Below are 22,866 nucleotides of genomic sequence, written 5' to 3' on the forward strand. Positions count from 1 at the left end.
TGCTTAACATCAGGCAAGTCAAAGGTCAAACGCTGGCCTATTAATTGTAAAAAAAAATATCGACCTCGAAAAAGTAAAGTATTGCACATTCCTCTTTATTGTAGGTATTTATTTTTCGATACACTACGGGAGTACGACAATTGATATAAAGTCGGGCGGTTAATCATTAAAATATCGGACATTGATACAGATTGACGTAGCCAAGAATTTCCAACGCAGGAATTTATTTTCGTCCTCCGGTTTGTTTTATATATATATTGTACTAACATTATTATTATATATGTATATTTGTCGATATGTTTAAAAATGTTAAGTTGAAGTGAGCGAAGCTGAATTTGTGTAATTGCATGATGTTATTTGTGTAGTTTCATGATAGTAAGTCTTTTTTTTTATTTGGAGTTGCGATTTTTCGGGACAGATATATATAAATATTGAACATTGTGTTGGCTTCCTATAAAATAAAATAAAATGTCAAATTTATTAAGAACTGCATCGAGTCGGCAGTGTACACTTGTATGGCTAAGAAATAAAGGGCATTTCCTTTGAAACTATTTAGGACTACCTACATCGATTGACGATTACTAGCTTTTTTAAAGAATAGGAAGGCGGACAAGTTATTGGTTACCACTTACCATCAGGCCCACTCGATGATAAGTGGTCACCAACGCCCATAGACATTGGCATTGTACGAAATGTTAACCATCGCTTACTTTGCTAATGCGCTGGCTCACTCACCCTTTAAACCTGAACACAACTATACCGAAACCTGCTGTTTTGCGGTAGAATATCTAAAGAATGGGTGGTACGTACCCAGACGATCTTGCACAAAGCCCTACCACCAGTACTGCAGTACCAGTACATGCTTACAAAAACTGGTAAATAAAACAATCATACAAAACTTAATTTATTTATTAATATAATTTTTTCTTTATACAAAATTAACAACCTTTAAAAGTGAGAAAAAATTTACAACACCACGTTTTTTTGTGAAAAATTATTGCTACAACACAACCGCCTCAGCGCAGCCGATCAAAAACTTGAATGTACAACTTATTCTAAGTAACGTGCAATTTTAAGCAACTATCTTTCCATTCGTTGAGATCGTTTTAAAAACCGTGCATTTTATAACATTAGAATGAATTCTGAGGAAAGTGATAAAAGAATTGCAATACATAAAATTAAAATGACGCCAATTCGTAATAAAGATTTTGCCGCCAATTTAGACGTCAACATTTTTGTTATTGAAATTAAAAAAGTAATAAAAAATCTGTACCTAATTGAAATACATTGAAATTAAAAGACGCCATCTTGTTTTAAAAAATCCCGCCATTTCAGACGTCAACAGTTTTCACTGACATTTCGAAAACATTAAAACACAAACCTTAATCATATTGGATGGGATAAAAATCTTACATTTGACATTTGGACCACTGTACAAAACATTTAATTACAAACAATACAAAAACTTAATATTGTTTAATATTTACATTTTGAAAAATATACATAATTAAAAAAAAACGCACCGTCTTTCCTACACAGTTAAAATAATACTTAATTTCATTATACATAGTAATAAAAGCAATTATCTGTTTGACAGATTAAATCTCCTAATTTTAACAATATTTAAAAACGTTTGTATAAAACCGGAACCGTTTTTAATATTACTTTTAATAATTTTAAACAAACCATCACAAAATCTTACAAGTTATTGTTGCCAGCTTATTTAATAACTAAAATAAGTACAATATTAACCAACACCATTGTGATGAATGCGATGAATCAATTTGAAAAATATTATAAACAACCAATAGTACCAAAGTATTTTATTTATATATTTAAAAATTACTTATAAACAACCAATTTAAAAAAAAGAATATACAAGCAGAAATGTTGAAAACATTTGAAACATTTTATGTATATCTTTAAAATTGCAATTTTTTTTTTGTGTAGGCTAAAAACAGTAGCCATGGGTGCAGCTGGGAAGGGTTATATAAAAATCCATAAAAGATTTACAATTAAATAAAACTATAAAACACTAAATTAAATAATAATCACAAGTTGCAAGTTAAGAAGTGCTTTATAACGGTTACTGTGCTCCCCTGTGTGTGCCCCCCAGTATCCCAGCTACACCCATATATAGAAAACTAAAACCGTACAAACTAAACAACATACCCGCATCAAGGTACCCATATTCATTATAAAATACATAAAAATACCACTTCATACAATTCTTTATATAAACCTGTTTTTTTATTAATATATTTAAATTTTGGTCTCAACATTGAATTCTTGTCAATAATATAATTAAAAAAAAAAATTGACATTAGTTGCCTAAACGTTTGACAGGTAAAAAATTATCACTCCATATAAAATTACAGTTAAGGTACACTTATATTAAAAGTGGCTCGACTCAATTCAAGCGGAGTGCCCCATGAGGGGTACAGCAGACAACCCATACTGTTTTTCTAGTCTAAAATTATAATCCTGTGTACCGTGTATAGTCCTAACATGAATCCTTAGATAACTGGGCCGTGTGAAGAACTTATAACAAATATGACACTGGTATTTTTTCAAGCCGGTGTGTGTCTCCAAATGTCTTTTCAACTTACCTTTGGTAATGAAGCCCTTTCCGCACTGCTGGCAAATGAACGGCTTCTCTTTAGTATGAGTAAAACTATGTAATTTCAAATAATAATGTAGCTTAAAGCCTTTATTGCATATTTTACATATGTGTTTTTTTTCTTTAGCCTTTTCATTGTCTTCTACAGCTATTTTTGAGCCGTGACTCTTTAGATGCTCCTCCAGGTAATAGAAGTGCTGGAATATCTCCCCGCATATGTTGCAGACACGACTCCTCTCGTCGGCCGGCACGATGTCGGTGAGGGCGGAGGGCGCGTCCGGCGTTTTCGGTATCTTACGCGCGTTTTGTAACACCATCGCCAGGATCTCATTGCGATTCTCCTCTTGGATTCTGAATTTTTAAAGATAATTATAAAATATATTGGAAGTGATAAAGGTATAAAAACAATTGACACGAGACAATTCTACAGCGATAAATATCCATTTTGTTGGGCTGTGTATATTATATACTACAACCAAATATATATGCAAAAAGATTAGACCTCGTGTGGTTTCTAAAAACACCGCGCGTGTGAGCGGTTCACTTATAAAGAAAAAGACAACTTTTTTTTTAATAACGTAATTAAAAATTACAAGGCACAGACAACACGTCTGTGGATTATCACCAGTCCGCGACCTCGTCTCTCTAATAACAGATGGAATGCAACTCACAGTCCCTCCTTCTGGTGTGTGGCGAGATGCATCTGCACGTGGTACTTGGTGTTGAACATGTGCGCGCACACGGGGCACTCGTACCGCAGCACGAATCTGTCGGCGCGGTGGCTGACGATGTGTCGCTGCAGTTTGCACTGCGCGTTGAAGCTCTTCGTGCAGATGTCGCAGATGTACTCCTTCTCGGGCTTGTGGTTCTTCCTGTGGTATATCTGCGGCGAAAATTATAAATTATGATGATGATAAAATAGGTAGGCAGACTGGCAAATGGGTGGCCTGAAATTAAAAATCACTAGCGCCTCGACATGGGCCGACCTTGGGAACTAAGATGTTATGTCCCTTGTGCCTGTTCACACTGGCTCACTCACCCTTCAAACCGGAACACAACAATAACAAGTATTGCTGTTTGGTGGTAAATTATATGATGAGTGGGTGGTACCTACCCAGATGGGCTTGGCCAAAGAACTATCACCAAGTAAACTCGTGACGTGTTTCGGTTAAGGCAGCTGCGCAGAACATAAAACAGTACAAATATGTGTGCGCAAACACAGGTGCACTCTCTATTCCCTCACTCTCACAATCCGATGGAACGTAAATCCCACACGAACGAAAATATTTAAGGACACACAGATGGAGAACTATAATATTATAAGATATTATAACATATGCCTGTAATTACACTGGCTCACTTGGCCTTGAAACGAAGCAGCGATATATAGTATTAATTTCCGTCCATAGAGTAACTAATAGGAAAGCTTTCTCACTATGGTTTATACATGGCGATTTTATTTAAAAAAAAAACAACACATTGTAAATATCCCACTGGGAGTCAGTTAGAGGTAATTGAGTGAGACGGTCGTGTCATTAACTAATTACCTGCGCGAAATAAAAGAAAACAAAACAAAACAACGGCCCGGCGGACGCCTATTGTGCGACCCGACCGGTCCTAATCAGTTTTACTTGCAGAGTTGATGGCGGTCACTCATTTTTACTGAACCAGTAAAAATGAGTGATTTTGAATTAAATCAAAAAAGTCCTGAGGCAAGTTTTTATTGTACGAGTCCTAAAAAGAAATATTGGTTGATAAACAGATTAATACGTGTGATAAGTTAGAAGATTTAAACTTGCAAAATACAAGTATTAAATTTAGAGAAGGATAATTTACAAAATGAAAGACAGAGAAGTGAGAGACAGCCCGAAGAAGAACTGGAGAATGAAACACAAGGTTTCGTGTTTGTAGTCTAAAAGAAAAGAAACGTTTCAAGGTACAAGAAGTAGACATTTATATTTTTTGTAAACACAAAATTCATAAGCAATTTGCTTTAGCCAGATTATTTAAAGAAGAAGGAATAATTGGGATAAATAAGATTAAATATTTAAGTCCTTATAAGACAAGAGTTACAGCTAAAGATGAAATGGTAGCAAGCAAAATATTATTCTTTAAAAGATTTAATGACATGGATTGGCGCGTTCAAAGAGCTATGGATGTTAATGTGTCATATTGAGTCATAAAAGCAGTTGATTTGGACCTTGGCGATGAAGATATTTTGAAAAGTATAACGTGTTTAGAAGCAAGTGTTATAGGTGCTAAACGTCTTCAAAAACGTGATGTCAACGGGAAATGGATTCCCTGTGATGTTGCAAGATTAGCGTTTAAAGGAACAGTTATTCCAGCACACGTCTATGTAGTCATAAAAGGACCGACTATATCATACCGACATGTTCAAAATATTCCTTAATTATACACAAAATAATGTCCTTCATGCTCTCGGTTTTGAAAGTTGGGTCATACATCTCGATATTGTTCTTCCAAATATATATTTGTCCAAAATGCGGTGGATCACACGAAAATTGCACGACAAAATAATTTAAATGCGTTAAAGTGTCCGAATTTTTAAGATCAGAAAGAGAAGAAGGAGAAGAAAGACCAGAAAGAGAAGAAATCGAGAAAGAATGAATCGAGTCAAAATATTATGGAGGATTGTTGGTGGTCTTCCAATCTTTCTTCAGATTCTGAGCAAAGCTTAAATAATTTTGTTAACCAAGAGAACAAAAAAAAAGTAGACGTAAAATTCCAGATGGTTCCAGAACGTGAGGTAGCTTTTAGCGAGCTATTATTTTTAAAAGGGGTATAAGCGTCAAAGAAAAAGTTGCACAAGTAATTAAACTATGTTTAGAATGGTAAGTTGTTTTTGAAAATTTAAATGAATCGCCGTTATTGAAGACCTTATTTTAATCTTTTAGTAAAATTTAATTCATTGATTAATATTAAAATTGCACAATGGAACGCGCAAAGCTTAAGACCTAAGTTAATAGCTTTTGAAAATTTTCATAGCAAAATAAGATCCATATTGCTACTCTGAGCGAAACCTCGAAAAAAAAAGTTTTTTAAAAATTTCTAATTATAATATTTATCGGCGAGTTCATAGTTATAGTTATGGAGGTGTTGCTATCCTACTGCGTAAAATTATCCAAGCTCATATTGGTAGCATAATAAACATCGGTTTAAACGAAGATAATGATATTGAGTTATTACATATAAAAATATTAATCTGCGATATGATTGAAAATATTATATCTGTCTATTGTCCTATTTCAGCTCATACTTGGTTACAAAATTGGCAAACCCTGTTTTCATTGTTTTCAAAAAAAACTATCACAATGGGCGATTTTAACGGTCACCACACTAATTGGTCCAAAAAAATTAAGAGGTTCTCAAATTTTTGATGCTCTTCTAGATTGTTCTTTTGTATCATTAAATAACGGCACACCAAGTCGTATAACATTAGTTCATGGGGTATTGCAACAGTCGTCACCTGACATCACCTTTGTATCGACAGATATTGCACTTAAGTTTACACCCGTTTCATTTGAGCAGTTTGTATTTATCTATTTGACGGGCCGGTTGGCGTGGTTGGTAGACTTGCCTTTCACGCCGAAGGTTGTGGGTTCGATTCCCACCCAGGACAGACATTTGTGTGCATGAACATGTCTATTTGTCTTGAGTGTGGGTGTAATTATCTATATAAGTATGTATTTACAAAAGAAAAGTAGTATATGTAGTATATCAGTTGTCTGGTTTCCATAGCACAAGCTTTGTACAAGCTTAATTTGGGATCAGATGGCCGTGTGTGAAAAATGTCCCAGGATATTATTATTATTATTATTATCTATTATAAGAAGTAGGTTACATTATGGTAGTTTTCTTTACGATTCATGTAGTAAGACTCTTTTGAACAAGCTTGATGTGATACAGAACCGATGTATGCGAATTATAGGCGGTTTTATTAGGACTACAGCTATTCACGTTATGGAAAGCGAATTAAGCTTACCGCCTTTAAGTATTCCAAGAAAATATTTAGCCTAAAAAACAGTAACAGCCTGTTAATGTCCCACTGCTGGGCTAAGGCCTCCTCTCCCTTTTTTGAGGAGAAGGTTTTGGAGCTTATTCGACGACGCTGCTCCAATGCGGGTTGGTGGAATACACATGTGGCATAATTTCATTGAAATTAAACACATGCAGGTTTCCTCACGATGTTTTCCTTCACCGTCAAGCACGAGATGAATTATAATCACAAATTAAGCACATGAAAATTCAGTGGTGCTTGCCCGGGTTTGAATCCACGATCTTCGGTTAAGATTCACGCGTTCTAACCACTAGGCCATCTCGGCTTTTTTAGCAGGAAATTATTTATTAAAATGTAAATCGTTAAGTAATAAAGATATATGTAATTTATTAGATACTTTAGAAAATCGAATCAATAATACATATTGGATGCATAAAAAGAAGCCCCTTCTCTTAGAATTACATCAAGTTTCCCAAAAAATAACAATGTTTATAGTAACTTGGGTGAGTAATATGAATCTTGATACGGTTATTCAATCAAACATTGATTTCTTGGATAAAGCAAAATGTAATTATAGCCATAGTTTATTAGGCAATATGTGTAATCATTTCATACTAGATGGCTATGACTAATTTTATAAAATCTTTACGGACGGTTCCAAAGATCAATCAGGTGTTTGCTTTCTATGACATCCAGAACCAGTCAGGTTTCCTTCAAAATTTCGCCAAATATCTCAATAATGCGTGCGACTAATTGCTATAGCAGAAGCTTTGTCGAATGTTGCTTACATTCCGTGCCAAGATACTAGTTATATTGTCGGACTCGAAAAGCGCAATACAACATGTGGCTCGGTGCCTGGTCGAGGATTTCCGGTAGCCTATTCTGTCATGCAATCTATGTATGAAATGATTGCACAAAATAGAAAAGTCATACTGCAGTGGATGCCGGCATTCCAGGGAATGAAAAAGTTGACGCCTTAGCTCGAAACGCAACTACGGAAGGAATAGAGATTGACTGTGTACCATATTTTTCAGAAATACTAGGTTCGCTGAAGGATGTATGTTGGAAGGAATGGAAACAGTATTTTGACGAAAGACCCTTAAGTAAAGGAATATGGTACCAAGGTCCCTTTTTTGGAGGGGGGGGGGGGGGTTGCCGACAAGATAATGTCACAGCACATAGGCTCCGATTTGGACACATTCCATTGAACAGAATCGGTTTCCTGATGAAGAAACTTGAGTCGCCAGTGCGCACAGAATGCAACCGAGTGGAGGATACCTATCATGTATGAGTGGAATGTGTGTAGATTGAAGATGAAAGAGCATTTTTTATGCAACACCCGGGATATAATTTGAATAATGTGGAGTTGGTAAGGCCAGTATTCAAGAGTATACTGGCCTCACCAACTTCTGAAGAGGCCAGGAAAATTTATAAAATAGTGTTGTTATTTCAAACGACGTAATTAATTCGGTAGGAACGATTGAGGTGACGTGGTCACTGTGTGACAAAACCTCCGGTTTAATTCAATAAAGGAAAAAAAAAATATCCCAGTGTTTTGTTAACCCTCCTTTTGAGCTGGTTCAAATGAATGAAAATTAATTATCTCCTTCTGTCTCTCTCTCTACTCACCATCGTCTCGCGTTTCTTGTATCCCTTCCCGCATATCGTGCACAGATAGGGCTTCGGTCCGTCGTGCGTCGCCTCGTGCGCCTTCAACGTCGCCTCGTCCTGCTGCTCATCGAGGCAGAACGTGCATTTGTACACTATCGACTCGCCTTCGTGGGATTTTTTATGTACCTGGAAGTTATGGATGATTTTACTGGTGGCAGGATCTATTTAGGGCAGCCTGATGATAGGGGATCACCACAATCCATATACATTGGCACTGTGAGAAATGTTAATCATCGCTTACATCGCCAATGCGCCACCAACCTTGGGAACTAAGGTGTTATGTCCCGTGTGCCTGTTCACACTGGCTTACTCACCCTTCAAACCGGAACACGACAGTACCATGTATCACCGTTTGTAAATATGAGTGGGTCGTACCTACAGACTTACACGAAGCCCTACCACCTGAAAACATAGCTATACATAAACGTCACTCACCTGCAGCGTCTCCAGGTGTAGAAATCTCTTTTGACAGAACTCGCAAGCGTGTGGTCGCTTCTGATAGAGCTTTTTCTTCTTATCCGAACTCCTTGGCTTCTTCGAGAACTTCGCGAGGGCTTTCTTCATTTTTAATCTGTTGAATGATTTTTTTTTCAATGAAAACTTTACCCATAGACTATTTAACACTATAATAAATATTAAAATATCAATACACTACATATGCTAAGATGTTGTGTAAGATGGTTTGTCTATAATTACACTGGCTAACACTAAAATATGACCAGGATTCAGCACCTTTTCAGTACCTTTGTTTCAATATTATGTTATTATCAGACAAATTTAATTTAAAAATGTTTTTCATGTACAATGACCGAACATTTTATGATTTCCACTTATATCTCCAATCTCAATTAAAATAGCACATGAACTCGACCCTTCATTTAAGATTCACGGGTCACTACAGTTATATACTTATCATATATATATATCATGCCATTATCAAAATAGTGCACTGAATTCCATATAATACATATCAGTTATATGTATCATGTAATATGTATATTGTTAGTGCTTATGTAATAAATACATGGCTTATTTACGTCTACTTGTATTAAAATAAAACGACTCACTTCTTTTTATCGTCAACGACGTCGCCATCTTTCAACGGTTCCATCTTGATGTCTAAATTTTCTGTCTTGACTTCATCATCTGGAAAGGTTTTGTGTTTTTATCTTGTCAATTATTGGCAAGTGTTCACCGTTCACACACATCGTAATGACGGTAAGTGGTTTGATTTGATTTATGCAAATATTGGTCGATAACTGTACAATATTTTATAATTATTTTTTTTTGTACTACAAAAACCCAATAACTTTTTATCGTCCCAACCTAGAGTTTGAAACCCAGGACCCCGAATTCTGCGTCCTCATATCTAGCCACTAGGCTAACGAGGCAATTATAACTACACCAGTATTATAAAAGCGAAAACGTCTCCGTCTGCCCGCCACAGCCTAACTCACCGTCCCAGCACTGCGGGTGGGTGAGCACGTGTCGGTGCATCTTGCTGGACGTGATGAAGCCGGCGCCGCACACGTAGCACTTGTAGGGGCGCTCCCCGCTGTGCGTGCGCGCGTGCACGCGCAGGTAGGACGCGCTGCTCACGCGCTTGCCGCACTCGCCGCACTGCAGGCGGTCGCGGGGGGGCGGCGGGGGCGGCGAGCGCGGGGGGGCGGCGCACGTGTCCGACGGGAAGTAGTCCGAGTCGGACTCGCTGAGGGAGCGGATACGCGTCGATTAATAAATCGTTTTGAGTGGGTCCCACCCGCTACCATCAAGCAGTAGCATTGTGATCCGGTTGCCAGCCAGTGTAACTACGGGCATAAGGACATCTGAGTTTCCAAGGTTAGTGGCGCATTGGGGATGTAAAGAATGGTTAATATTTCTCAAAACACCAATGTCTATGGACGGTGGTGACATAAGTGTCATGGGTATGGTAATGGGACACCTGGTGGTAAGCCACCAGGTGTCCCATTCGTCTACCTGTTTTATAAAAATAAAAATAGCACAACAAAGGGACAACAACTAATTCTATATGACATGCAATTTTCTCAAAAAAAAAAAAAACCCACTTCTCATCTTTCAAATCGTCCCTGAAGTCATCTAGATCCTCGCCCTTCTCCTCAAACTCCGCCTCTTGTTTCACATCAACTTCATCCATATCGACCTTCACTTCCTCGATCCTTAATTCTACTTTCTCTTCTTCTTTAACATCCTTCAAATCGTCACTTGTCCCCATATTCGGCCAGTCGCTCGACCACAAATCCTCCGTTTTCGGCTTAGACTTTTCGCTCTCGGACTTTTCACGTAGCTGTTCCTCAAGTTCTTTTAAATATGGCAATATGGCGTTGTAATCTAGAACAAAAAAATGGCATCGTTTTTATGGAAATGAACTACTATGGTTATATAAGAAATATTCACTATGAACTAGATTCTTATATTCCAAATAAAAAAAAATTATATGAATAATGTATGTGTCTGTCCATACAGACCTGGAGGTCAGTTCTACTGACAAGGTAAACGTAATCGTTGCCGTTTAACTGATTACCTATTCCAGTACCATTACTCACTATCCAACGGTTCTACATGCTCTCTGAGGTATGCAGTCATACCTCAGACTTCCAGGTATATTGGAATTATTTTTATATTCGCCCAATTTGCCAAACCGCGTTTGAACCCAGGACCTCAGAACAGTCCTATGGACTAGTTATTAAGTCTAAATAATAAATATAACTTTAAATCCACTCACCATACGGTTCCCCTTCCAATTTATCGTCTGGATGTTTTTTATCAAAATGGCGGGTCAGGAATTCGAATCTGCGTCAAAATAAATTACCATTAAAAAAATACTAAGCCTATTGTAACCACAGGAGGAGTAAAGGCAAATAAACTAGTTTGACCTTTGATAATTCAAGGTCGTGATATCATTGGTCGGGTTCTTGAATAATCTATGGTATTCATTATGGATTCGCGAAAATATTGCGTTTTGAATGTTGTTGTGTGAATATAAGTAGTTAAGTTTAATAGTGTTGTATTACATATAAAGAACTGTTTGTCAAGCTATTTTTTTTATTGGTAACACTTAAACACGACAGTAGTAGTCAAACAAAAAAAAAATGACAATCAGAGAATGTTTCTATTTTGTCTTTGCCTATTTATATACAAGATTTTATTATTCTAATATTTACCTTGAAAAATATCTATAACATATCCGACACTGATATCGGATCGCGAGATGAAATCTCTTATTGTGTCGCCCCAGCTTGCTGGCTGTGATGAAGGACTGGCCGCATTCAGCGCACGTATACGGCTTTTCATCTGGAAAATATAACACAATAATCTTTTTCAGAAATGCTCTGAATAAAATTTGAAATCTTTTTTCAATTCTTTTTGAAATTTTTTTTTATGTATAAAATATCACACTGACGAGTTTTAATAAGAACTTGAATTTGAATTGAAAAGAGAAACGCTTCTTGTGAGCACAATGAAAACTAATTTACTAAATTTTTTTTAATAGTTAATGGACTGCTGCTTTTGAAAGTTTCACGAAATCGTCACTAGGCTCACTGTCAAGTTACCTTTGCCTGAACAAAGGCGGGAAAAGGAAATAAATACGATGCACAACTAACCATAAGCAATGTTTTTTTTAATACATACCTGTATGAGATCTGACGTGTAACTTTAAATAGTAACTCAACGTAAACTGTTTCTGACATGCAAAACATTTGTAAATTTTTTGTAGATCTTGCATTTCCTGTTTATTCATTGTTTCTCTCGTACTAGAATCTGTTATTGGTACATTATCATTTTTCTTCTCATTCATTACTCCATTCTCATTTTCCTTCGAGCTTTGGTTATCTGATTCTGTGTTGTTGATCGAGTCCGATGCCTTTTCACTGCCAATGTACCCGTCTTCCGGTTTAATTTCAATATCTATCTCTGCTTCCAATTTGACGACATTCTTTTGTTTCTTTTTATTTTTTCTCATCTCTTTCTTTAATTTCCTTTTTTTTAATTGATTTTTTATTCTCAAATCGTAACTAGTTATTCTATCTTTGTGTATCGTTACATGTGTGTCTAGTTCGTGTAATGATTTAAAACATATATTACAGACGGAGCAACCATAGAAAGGAAAATCCTTTTCCGTTATTTTCTCAGAGAAATATTTGCTTCTTTCCTTTTTAATTCTCCTCTTATTTATGCTTTCTGTTATATCTGGTTTTATATCAAGGTCTGTATTGTGTTCATTATTTGTTAAAGTGTTGTTTATGATCGGATCGGTCGGTTCATTGTTGCTATCATTATTCGGAGCCACATTATTGGTTATTTCTGGTGGGTTCTGCTTGTTTTCACTAGTGTTCGGTGCATTGTAATAGTTAAATGTATTTTGGTATTGCTCTAGTTTTATGGGATATGGATAAGGTCCAATGTTTTCAGTGTACGGTAAATTTTCATAACCTTCAAAGTTGTGGAATGGATTTATACTATAATTGCTCAATGGATCTACTTCCGGTGCCATGTTTTCATTCATGTTGAAACCTGAAATTGTCATAACATTTTGTAAAAATAATTAACAATTTTTTTTTTCGATTATTATAAATAATAATATAATATTTCTTTCATTTAAGTTTTTATTATCATATTAGCTTGTGCATGTGTGGTTTCCAATAAAAGACTATCTGTCTATAAAATCTTAGAATTAATTTATTTATATACTAGGTACCCATCCCAGCCTCATACATATAGAAAAAGGGACAAATAAAAAAAATATTGAACGACAAACATATATAAACAAATTCTTGTTTATTTATGGCCTTTGCTGAGACCTTTCACATCATCTAATTTTCATTACTATCAGATAAACCGAAATACACATTCATTTTTATTTATTCATAAGATTTTCAAAACATAACCTGCGTTTTATTTATGGCACTTTTTTATCGCAATCATTAATATCTCTGTTACAATCTAAAGTAACATAAACATTACACAATACTATTACAATTTTTGTGAAAAACTCATGGAATTGTAAATATTTGTCACCAACAATACAAAAATGGTTAATATTTCTTTTGTTAAAGATCAAGGATCAAAAATATATAAAAAGATATAAAACATACAAAGTATCAAAGATATAAAAACATACATAAGTGAGAATAAAATTATAATCGAATAATTAGAACTTCATTGCCTTGATATTAATTTGCAAATTAAAAAAATTTGATTGTTTTTCCAATCTCGAGCACTACATAAACAGTAAAATTTATAATGCAATAAGGAAATAAACAAAGTATTTTCTTCAAAGGTCATTTATCAATGCAAGCTTTAAAAATGTTGTAGTTAATTTAATAAGGTTCATTTTAATCATATTAAATACTTGTATTAAATGTAAACAAAAAAGTTATATCAATAAATGTAATAAGTACTAGAATATATTCAAAATATTATTATTGTAATGTATAACTATACCTAAAAAAATTATGTGTTTAAGCAATAATAAATAACACTTACGTAAAAAAATGGCAAAACTTGAAGTAAATATCGTGTATTTACGCTAAAATATAAAATATTCCATCGAGTTACTAGTGTGACAGCTTACAACTGCGTCGACGGAAAATAATCAATAGGAAAAAAAGTGTACCTACTACACAGACGACAGTCGCCACGAAAAAAAACCACTTTTTTAATAACACATTACAAGACATTAAAAACACACATATTTAACACAAGAACGTCATTTATCATGACTTCATAAACATCCTATTGCTTCATCGTTCATTTTAGTATTACTTATGAAATTTTATTATTTTATTTACTAAGTTAAAACAATGGTTTCATGAATATTATGAATTACAAATTCACATTTTTTTTCCTCGCGTGACTGGACTTCTGTGGCAACTGGCAGTCAGGTTAATGTTGCTATTTAGAAATGTTATTTTGCCTTATCTTAACAAAAAACATTTTTAATGATATAGAATAATAATTATATGTAGAATTAAAAAAAATTAATCTAAAACCTTTGGTTTTTTGAAAACTTGACAGCCCATGTATATGGGCATTAAAATTTACCGGCATGGTAGAGTTACCATGCCCGTAAATTTTGATGTCCGAATTTGGGATATAAATTACAGCTTGTAAGTATTATACTATTAGAAAATACTAAAATAAATAAATGTTTTGATATTGTTAAAGTTTTGCAAGAGTTAAGGGAAAGATGTATCAGTTATGTCATTAATCAAAAATAAATAATTATGAGGTTTTTTTTTCATACAGTATTCTACATCTTCATAATAATTGTAAAAAAAAAATATTATTAGGCTTTATGTAGTTGTACCAATGCTTACAATTATAATAAAAAAAACGTAAGAGCGGGAAATTTAAAACTTAAATACTCTATTTTGTAGTAATCTAGTAAAATACTATCGTCACCATTTTAATTTATTATTATTTAATTTATTATCATATTTAATTTATTATTATCTTTTGATAATTTTTTTTTTTAAAAAATACATTTTGTAAAGCAAGCAAAGCAAAGTATCGGTAAAATGGATTGCAGTAGAATCCTGTAATCTGTAAATATTCTGTAAAAATAATCTGCAAGAGCTGACGCACATGTACCCAGCTCAAAAACATATACAAGATAATCATTTGTTTTTTATTATTTATATATTTCAGTTCAGTTTTATTTGTTTTTTTCTATTTACATTGTAATATTTTCTATTTTTTTAAACGTTAGTTCGAATTAGTTTACAATTATTTTCTATATAATTGTATTTTTTTTAGGAAGTTAATTTCTTTTCATTACAAAAGTTAAAGACACTTTTTTAATTTCGATCAAATTCAATGTCTAGTATAGCTACGGCATTATGATTCATGCCAGCAAGTGTTTGAAACAAAAATATTTAGCGTTGTGATAAAACTTAACTTGCAATGAAAATTATATTCAATTTTGTTAAAGAATAAAAGCGATATTCCTATAACGTGCAAACGATAATTTGATAAAACTCGTTCTCAATAAGATTCTATAAAATGTAATTTATTTTTATTATCATTACAATTTTGACTTAAATAACTTACAATAGAGTTATATTTGGCTTGATACTAATCGTAAACATTATGGCATTTTTAAAATATTAGAATATCAAAACGTGTTAATTCATAATGAACTGTATATTAAGTAATTTAAGGCTTATATTTGAATGTATTGGTGTTCTTTGTATCGTGGGTTGTCTCGTTTTGACTAATTCATAAGTAGTAACGCGGGAAAGCGCAACGCGCTTGGGTGCTTTGTGTGTCTGTGACATTAAAAATATAATTCTTTGTTTCGAAAAACTTTACAAAATAATATAGTTGTTTAAAAATATATTTTGTGAAATCTCGCTTCTTGTTGAAAATTGATTTATAATAAAATCTGTTTCTTTTTTTATTCGTTTGTGAAGTATTTGTTGTTAGCTATGGCTGAATGGGCGCTATTGCGTGAAGGTAAATATTTATATTTTTTTAGACCGCACGGAATAAAATAATAGACCACAATGATTTTTTTCATTAAAAAAATATGAAAAATATAGTTATGTCGTTAGTGTTAAGAAATAAATTATCACAATTAGTAATTAATTAATTATATTTAGATATTTTTACGTGAAATTTTAACAGAAATGTATTTACTTAAATTATTATATTTTTTATGAAAAAATCTAGTAACTAGCAATGAATATATGGCACTTTAAATTGTTTTAAATTTATAAAATATGTTCATACCTCAATAAAATTATGCTACTGGGGTTATCCATATATAAAGTGGTTTTATTAATAATAGCGTAGTCCTTATAAAGTTTTAATTTGTATTACTTACATTGAAATTCCATTCTTTTTCATTATAAATCTGATTTTTTGGAGCGGAATTTGAAGTATGGGGAAATAATTTTCCATTTTTTTTTAAATAAAGTAGTCAAACATAATACTATTAAATGCCAAGATGTAACAGAAGTTTGTCCCTTGCGAACTACAAAATGTAAAATTATGTATTTTACAAAGTGCATCTATATGTAAGCTCAATTCATATGGTCACAGCAACTCAATGCAAGGAAAAAAAAAAACAAACATTTGTACCGATTGTATTGACTTCATCGAAAAATATTGATGTCTTTCTAATGTGAATAAAAAGAAAAATTAACGTTATTGATTTATTGCAATTATAATATATGTAAGGATTTATAAAAGTTGATTTATATAAGCCTACAACCAGCCTTGAAAACGTAATATTTTGATTTCCTTACTCCGATAGAACAAAAATGATTAATTTACATATATATTTAAATACTGTCGTCTGTTCTTAAGATACATCACTAAGATCAACGTATTCTCTGAAGTAAGGAAAGGAATAATTCTCAACTTCCCCAGCCCGCTAAGGGAAGGGATGTGACTCGGATATAGATTTATGGAAGAGAAACCCAGCGACCACTAAATAAATGTATTAAAGGCAAGACATGATGTCCAGGAAATCTATGAGTCATTTAAAAATATACAATTATGATTATATATTACAGTATATGTAACTACGACAAAATACTTATATAAGTTATTACTAAACAAATCATGACTGTTGGCAGGAATGCTAGCAGCGTTTCTCTATTACTTTGCAATTTCGATTATTCGAAAAAATAAACTTCTCTTTGGCGTATTGTCTATGATAGAGTCAATACGGGCTATAGGCCGTACTTTTAACCACTAGTATACTATTATTTCACGATTTTAATTAAAATACAAATTACATATCCATTCAGATCATTATTTTGATTGCAATAAATTGTCGTTAGTGTCCCTTCTAAGAACGACTTTAAAGTACACGCTTGGAAATATCATAATACTTATGTAAGCTTGTACGGTTCAAATAGGTACATGAGACATATATCAGAAATTGATATTTTGTCTATGGAAAATTGTACAACTTCGTCAAGTTGTGAACTTTTAAAGTTTTATTGTATTTGAGCTAGATTTTTGTTAAATTTAAGTCGTAAGTACTTGAAATACTTTGTAATCGCAAAATTCATTTTTAGGAAGACGTATTTCATTTTCAAGTATTTCAAATACAGCCTCAGTAATATAACGGAAATTTTTATATAGTATAGGTAGGCGGACGAGCATACGTCCACCTGATAGTAAGTGGTTACCAACGCCCAGACATTGGCATTGTAAGAAATCTTAATCATTGCTTACATCGCCAATGCGCCACCAACCTTGGGAACCAAGATGTTATGTTCCTTGTGCTTTTAATTACACTGACTCACTAACCTTTCAAACCGGAACACAATAATACCAAGTGCTGCTGTTTTGCGATAGAATATCTGATGAGTGGTTGGTACCTATCAGACGAGCTTGCACAAAGCCCTACCACCAGTAAGATGTATATTTTGAGAAGTTACGTTAAGTTACGGTGCTACACTGCACGCACAAGATTTTTTTTTATTAATAACATTTTCGAACAACATTAACGTCGAAATATGACCTACTTGTAGTTTCGTTGTATGTCTGTATTGTGTAGCGTTTGTTACAAACAGGATTTAAATCGTTACGCGCCATCTGACATCTTTGTGTGACATATTTCTTCATTCTTAAAGTTATTCTTGTATTGAATTATATAGGGCAAACGTCAGAGATCATTCAGTTCAAAACTATTGTTTAAAATATATCCATTATTTAATAATATTTAAATACAGAGTATTAAGAACTCGCTTCATTACCCACCCGTGATTTTTTTTTAAATATATAGGCTAGCGCTTGACTGTAAATATTGCCAGAAATATTGACTGAAATATTGGTTATGATGAAATTTTATGATTATAACGGTCAATGTCGCATATCATTATCTGACATTACACGACCGTTTTCTGCTATGAGTTTCGGGTTTGTTCTTATAGAATATCCATAAAAAAGGGGCTATCACGAACTCACTTCACTGAAATGTTGAAAGACTTACGCTACGCTATTTTGATGCTTATATTCTTAAATGTCTTCCCTCCCTCTGTGGTACTCCGCTGGTGATACAAAGCAAAATCGCCATGCTGGGGATTGACGTTCGCTGCGACCTTAGTCCAAGGGATTACATCGAGGCTGTTATAAAAACAGCTTCACGGAAACTCGGAGTTCTGAACAAGGTGCGCCGTTTTTTCACGCCACAACAACTGTGCCTGCTGTACAAAACACAGGTACGGTCTTGCGTGGAATATTGCTCGCACCTTTGGGATGGCTCCGCTATGTACCTACTGGAGGCCTTGGACCGGTTGCAGCGACGTGCCGTACGCATTATTGGCGACGTAAAGGTCACAAACACCCTTGAACCTTTACAATTGCGTCGTGAGATAGCAGCACTGAGCGCTTTCTATCGACTGTATCACGGCGAGTGCTCTGAGGAATTATTCTCTCTAATTCCTGCTTCCCCCTTCCTTCTTAAGTCCACGCGAGCTGGTTCTCGATGTCACCGCCTAACTGTTCCCCTCCTCTTACAACCCGGGTTCCTTCAAACGAGGCGTGAAGAGGCGTCTTGCGGGCCGGCAAGGCGAAGGCGGCTAGTGCAGAACGTTTTTCCCGTCTGTACTGGCCGTCGTCGCATTTGGACTCTACTACCACTTACCATCAGAATATATATAAAAAAAAAGCGAATATATATATAAAAAAAAAAATGTTATAATTATTATGGTCAATGATATGCGACATCACTGAAAATTCACAATGGAATTCTGCATTACCATTCTTTAAGAACACTCACCCGAGAAATGTTGACAACCGACTTTTGGTGATATACTATTTTGATACGTGTATTCTTGAAATGTTATGATTATAACGATCAATGTTGCATGTCACTATCTGATATTATACGACCCTTTTCTGCGGTGAGTCTCGTGTTTGTATGAAAACAATAGCTCTACGGTCACTTTTACCTCGAAATACGGTTAAATTTATTTTTTTAACACATAGCTTAGGTTGGTTTCATTTATGTAAGCGCGTCATCTGCGGAACGTGTGTTACATGACCGTGTTGCCCTTATTTATTAGGAAGCCGACGTTATATATTAAGAAATATTTCTTATATATTTTGACGGGCCGGTTGGCGTGGTTTGTAGATACTTGCCTTTCACGCCGATGGTTGTGGTTTCGATTCCCACCCAGGATAGACATTTGTGTGCATGAACATGTCTATTTGTCCTGAATCTGAGTGTAATTATCTATATAAGTAAGTATTTACAAAAGAAAAGTAGTAGTTCACTGGTGGTAAAGCTTTCACTGATGGTACAGCTTTGTGCAAGCTCGTCTGGGTAGGTACCACCCACTCATCAGATATTCTACCGCAAAACAGCAGTACTTGTTATTGTTGTGTTCCGGTTTGAAGGGTGAGTGAGCCAGTGTAATTACAGGCACAAGGGACATAACATCTTAGTTCCCAAGGTTGGTGGCACATTGGTTACATTTCTTACAATGCCAATGTCTATGGGCGTTGGTGACCACTTAACATCAGGTGGCCCATATGCTCGTCCGCCTTCCTATTCTATAATATATAACTGAATTTTGACATTAAGATAAACTATTGAATAGCAATATGTAATTAATGAATATATAGATTTTGTTGTTTTGTAAAGGGCTAAGGCCATCACTCCAAACGAGATGGTTTGAAGGTTATTCAAAGCGGGTAGGTGGATACGGTGTCATATAGAATTCGATGTTTAATGAAATATGACGATGGTAGAAGATGTCCGAAAAAATCATGCCGATAGCGAGCTTTACTGGCGCTGCGTAAAACAATAGACTTATATGTTTTACGATATTAACATTTTGTATATAGTTGTAGACAATTATTTACCCGCGCGAAGCTATTATCATTGTAACTTCCTTTAAAACCATATACCCGTAGTTAATTGTAGTAATTGAATTGAAAGTTCTTTGGGTATGACTTAACTTTCAAGATCAAGCATGTTATTAATGGCTTAATCAAACGCTTGTGACGTAGTTTACCTTACCAGGTGTGCTGTATAGGACACGATCTAATTGATTTTTCTATTTTTAGAACTTAATATAAATATTAAAGCATATATATCTTATGTAGTATTATATATACGAAGGTCATTTTGTTTATTACGTTTCCACGTCAATTCAATTCATCGTCATGATATTTTGCACTTGTAAGTTCAGAATAGGACATGGTGTACCGAACTCCTGCCCCCTCTCTACTAGTCGATTTGAAACTGTTTATATAATAATATATGTATGTCGAGTCTGGCTCATGAGAACTGGCCGTAAACAACGAACAAACGTCAGTGCCTGAATTTGAAAAAAGAATGTAAAAAAAGTGGTTGCATTCAGTATTTGCAGCACTGATCGTTCTGATCGCTTTAAAATAAGCACAAGCCTAGGAACTGAACTGTGTATTGTATAAATAGAGTTAAGTAGACTGTATCTTGGGAAGTTTATTTCTCGCCCGGATCCCTGTTATTGGCCCACAATGAGTATTTTTTGGTGTGTGGTGACGGCGACGAATATCACCACCCCATCTCATCCCGTGGGGGGCGTAGAAGTCGACCCGAGGGAATATACACCAGAGAACGGGCAGCAGCGTCTCTCTGAGTACTATGACTAACTTACTGCGATCGCCAACCCGTCTGCCAAGCGTGGCGATTATGGCATATCCCCTCATGATTCGCGCAACTAAACCACGGCCCCTAGTCCCCGGCAGCCCTGCTATTCCTAGCCTTGGTAACAGCTGTGGTAACGGCGGGGCAGGGGGTGCTAAGAATCCCCGGCAGATTTCGTGTTACCAACACCGACGACCTCTGGCCCTGGCAACATATAACACGCGTACACTGCGGACCGACGAGAAGATCATCGAACTGGAGGAAGAATTGAGCAGGTTACACTGGGATATCGTCGGATTATCCGAAGTCCGAAGACAGGGGGAGGATACGATGATCCTGAAATCCGGTAACCTTCTCTATTTCCGAGAGGGCGATCAACTGTCTCAAGGTGGTGTCGGGTTCATAGTCCACAAGTACCTCGTTAACAACGTTGTGAAAATCGAGAGTGTGTCGGCTAGGGTGGCGTACCTTATACTCAGAATCACCAAGCGGTATTCTTTGAAGGTCATACAGGTATACGCGCCGACTTCGACACACTCCGACGATGAGGTTGAGGTCATGTATGAGGATTTATCTAAAGCCATACATACCAACAAGACTCATTTCACTGTTGTAATGGGGGACTTCAACGCGAAGCTGGGCAAACGATTCGGTGATGAGTTAAAGGTGGGACCTCATGGAATTGGAGACCGCAACACTCGGGGCCAGATGTTGGCCGACTTTATGGAGAAGGTGGGACTCTTTATGATGAACTCCTTTTTCAAGAAGCCAGGTCAGCGTAAATGGACCTGGGTGAGCCCTGATGGGAAAACCAAGAATGAGATAGACTTCATCTTGTCGACGAGAAGACAAATATTTAATGACGTCTCCGTGATCAATGCAGTCAAAACTGGGAGCGATCACAGACTCGTAAGAGGCTCGTTAAATATCAATGTTAAACTCCAGAGGTCCCGACTGATGAAGTCTACGCTCCGACCATCACCTCTTCAAATCCGAAATCCCGAAGCCTTTCAGCTCGAACTCCAAAACCGATTCGATTGCCTAGCAGACTGCGAGGAAGTGGACACATACAACGACAGGCTTGTGGAAACTGTCCGTACGGCTGGGTCTAAGACCTTCAAGACCAGCCGTACAAAAGGAACCAAAAAGATCTCTGCCTCTACCCTACGGCTTATGGAGGAAAGACGGAAAATGATTCTGACGTCCCCAGCTGATGCTGCCGGCTATCGGCTGATCAACAGACGGATTTCAAAGTCTCTAACTCGCGACACTCGCCAATTTAATACAATGCGCATTAAAGAGGCCATCGAGCGGAACAAAGGCTCTAAAGTGTTCGCCAGAGATCTGTCTGTTGGTCAGAGTCAACTGACAAGGCTGAAAACTGAGGATGGCAGAATAGTCACGTCAAGATCTGAGCTGTTGGAAGAGGTTGAGAAGTTCTACGGTCAGCTGTACACGACAGCTCAATCACCTGTCAGTAGTCATGCTGCAGATCCCAGAGCAAGACTAACCCGACACTACACTGAAGATTTTCAGGACGTCAGTCTTTTCGAGATTAGAATGGCTCTCGGACAACTCAAAAACAACAAGGCACCTGGTGATGATGGTATTACAGCCGAGCTTCTGAAGGCGGGTGGTACACCGATCCTCAGGGCTCTTCAGAGGCTTTTTAACTCCGTCATTGCCAAAGGTCAAACGCCAAAAGCATGGCACAGAAGTGTGGTGGTACTTTTCTTTAAGAAGGGTGATAAAACCCTTCTGAAGAATTACAGGCCCATCTCACTGCTGAGTCATGTTTACAAGTTGTTTTCGAGAGTCATTACGAATCGTCTCGAGCAAAGGCTTGACGACTTCCAGCCACCCGAACAAGCCGGATTCCGGAAAGGCTTTAGCACCATAGACCACATACATACGCTGCGGCAAGTTATACAGAAGACTGAG

General features: G+C 35.8%; 2 protein-coding genes across 5 annotated transcripts in view; one reads left to right on the forward strand and one right to left on the reverse strand.

Moving 5' to 3' along the window:
- Positions 1–931: 931 nt before the first annotated feature.
- Positions 932–14,191, reverse strand: LOC126779456 (zinc finger protein 420-like). Of its 4 annotated transcripts, none has more exons than XM_050503432.1 (11): positions 13,949–14,191; positions 11,961–12,842; positions 11,492–11,621; positions 11,053–11,120; positions 10,376–10,658; positions 9,767–10,017; positions 9,377–9,455; positions 8,745–8,880; positions 8,268–8,435; positions 3,292–3,503; positions 932–2,971 (listed from the first exon to the last, which is right to left on the reverse strand). In XM_050503432.1, the coding sequence occupies exons 2-11, from the start codon at positions 12,832–12,834 to the stop codon at positions 2,416–2,418; spliced, it is 2,757 nt and encodes a 918-aa protein (XP_050359389.1). In that variant the 5' UTR covers positions 12,835–12,842; positions 13,949–14,191; the 3' UTR covers positions 932–2,415. The 4 variants fall into 4 exon arrangements, with proteins under 4 accessions (XP_050359389.1, XP_050359386.1, XP_050359387.1 ...); XM_050503429.1 differs by having other exon boundaries at positions 13,945–14,191; XM_050503430.1 differs by having other exon boundaries at positions 13,815–14,191.
- Positions 14,192–15,576: 1,385 nt separating this feature from the next.
- LOC126779497 (uncharacterized) overlaps positions 15,577–22,866 on the forward strand; it is a 34,652-nt gene continuing 27,362 nt past the window's right edge. Inside the window, exon 1 of the mRNA XM_050503520.1 lies at positions 15,577–15,785. The gene's annotated coding sequence lies outside the window, so the exon portion shown is untranslated. The remainder of the gene's footprint in view (positions 15,786–22,866) is intronic.

This window comes from Nymphalis io, chromosome 29, assembly GCF_905147045.1.
Source record: "Nymphalis io chromosome 29, ilAglIoxx1.1, whole genome shotgun sequence".
NCBI classification, from domain to species: domain Eukaryota; kingdom Metazoa; phylum Arthropoda; class Insecta; order Lepidoptera; family Nymphalidae; genus Nymphalis; species Nymphalis io.

Excerpts from the sequence above, each read along its gene's own strand:
- LOC126779456 (XM_050503429.1), bottom strand. The coding sequence starts at position 14,008 with ATGTCTTGTAATGTGTTATTAAAAAAGTGGTTTTTTTTCGTGGCGACT. Across the intron at positions 12,843-13,944 it reads GACTGTCGTCTGTGTAGTAG|GTTTCAACATGAATGAAAAC; the intron begins GTACACTTTTTT and ends TGACAATTTCAG. Across the intron at positions 8,436-8,744 it reads TACACCTGGAGACGCTGCAG|GTACATAAAAAATCCCACGA; the intron begins GTGAGTGACGTT and ends CATAACTTCCAG.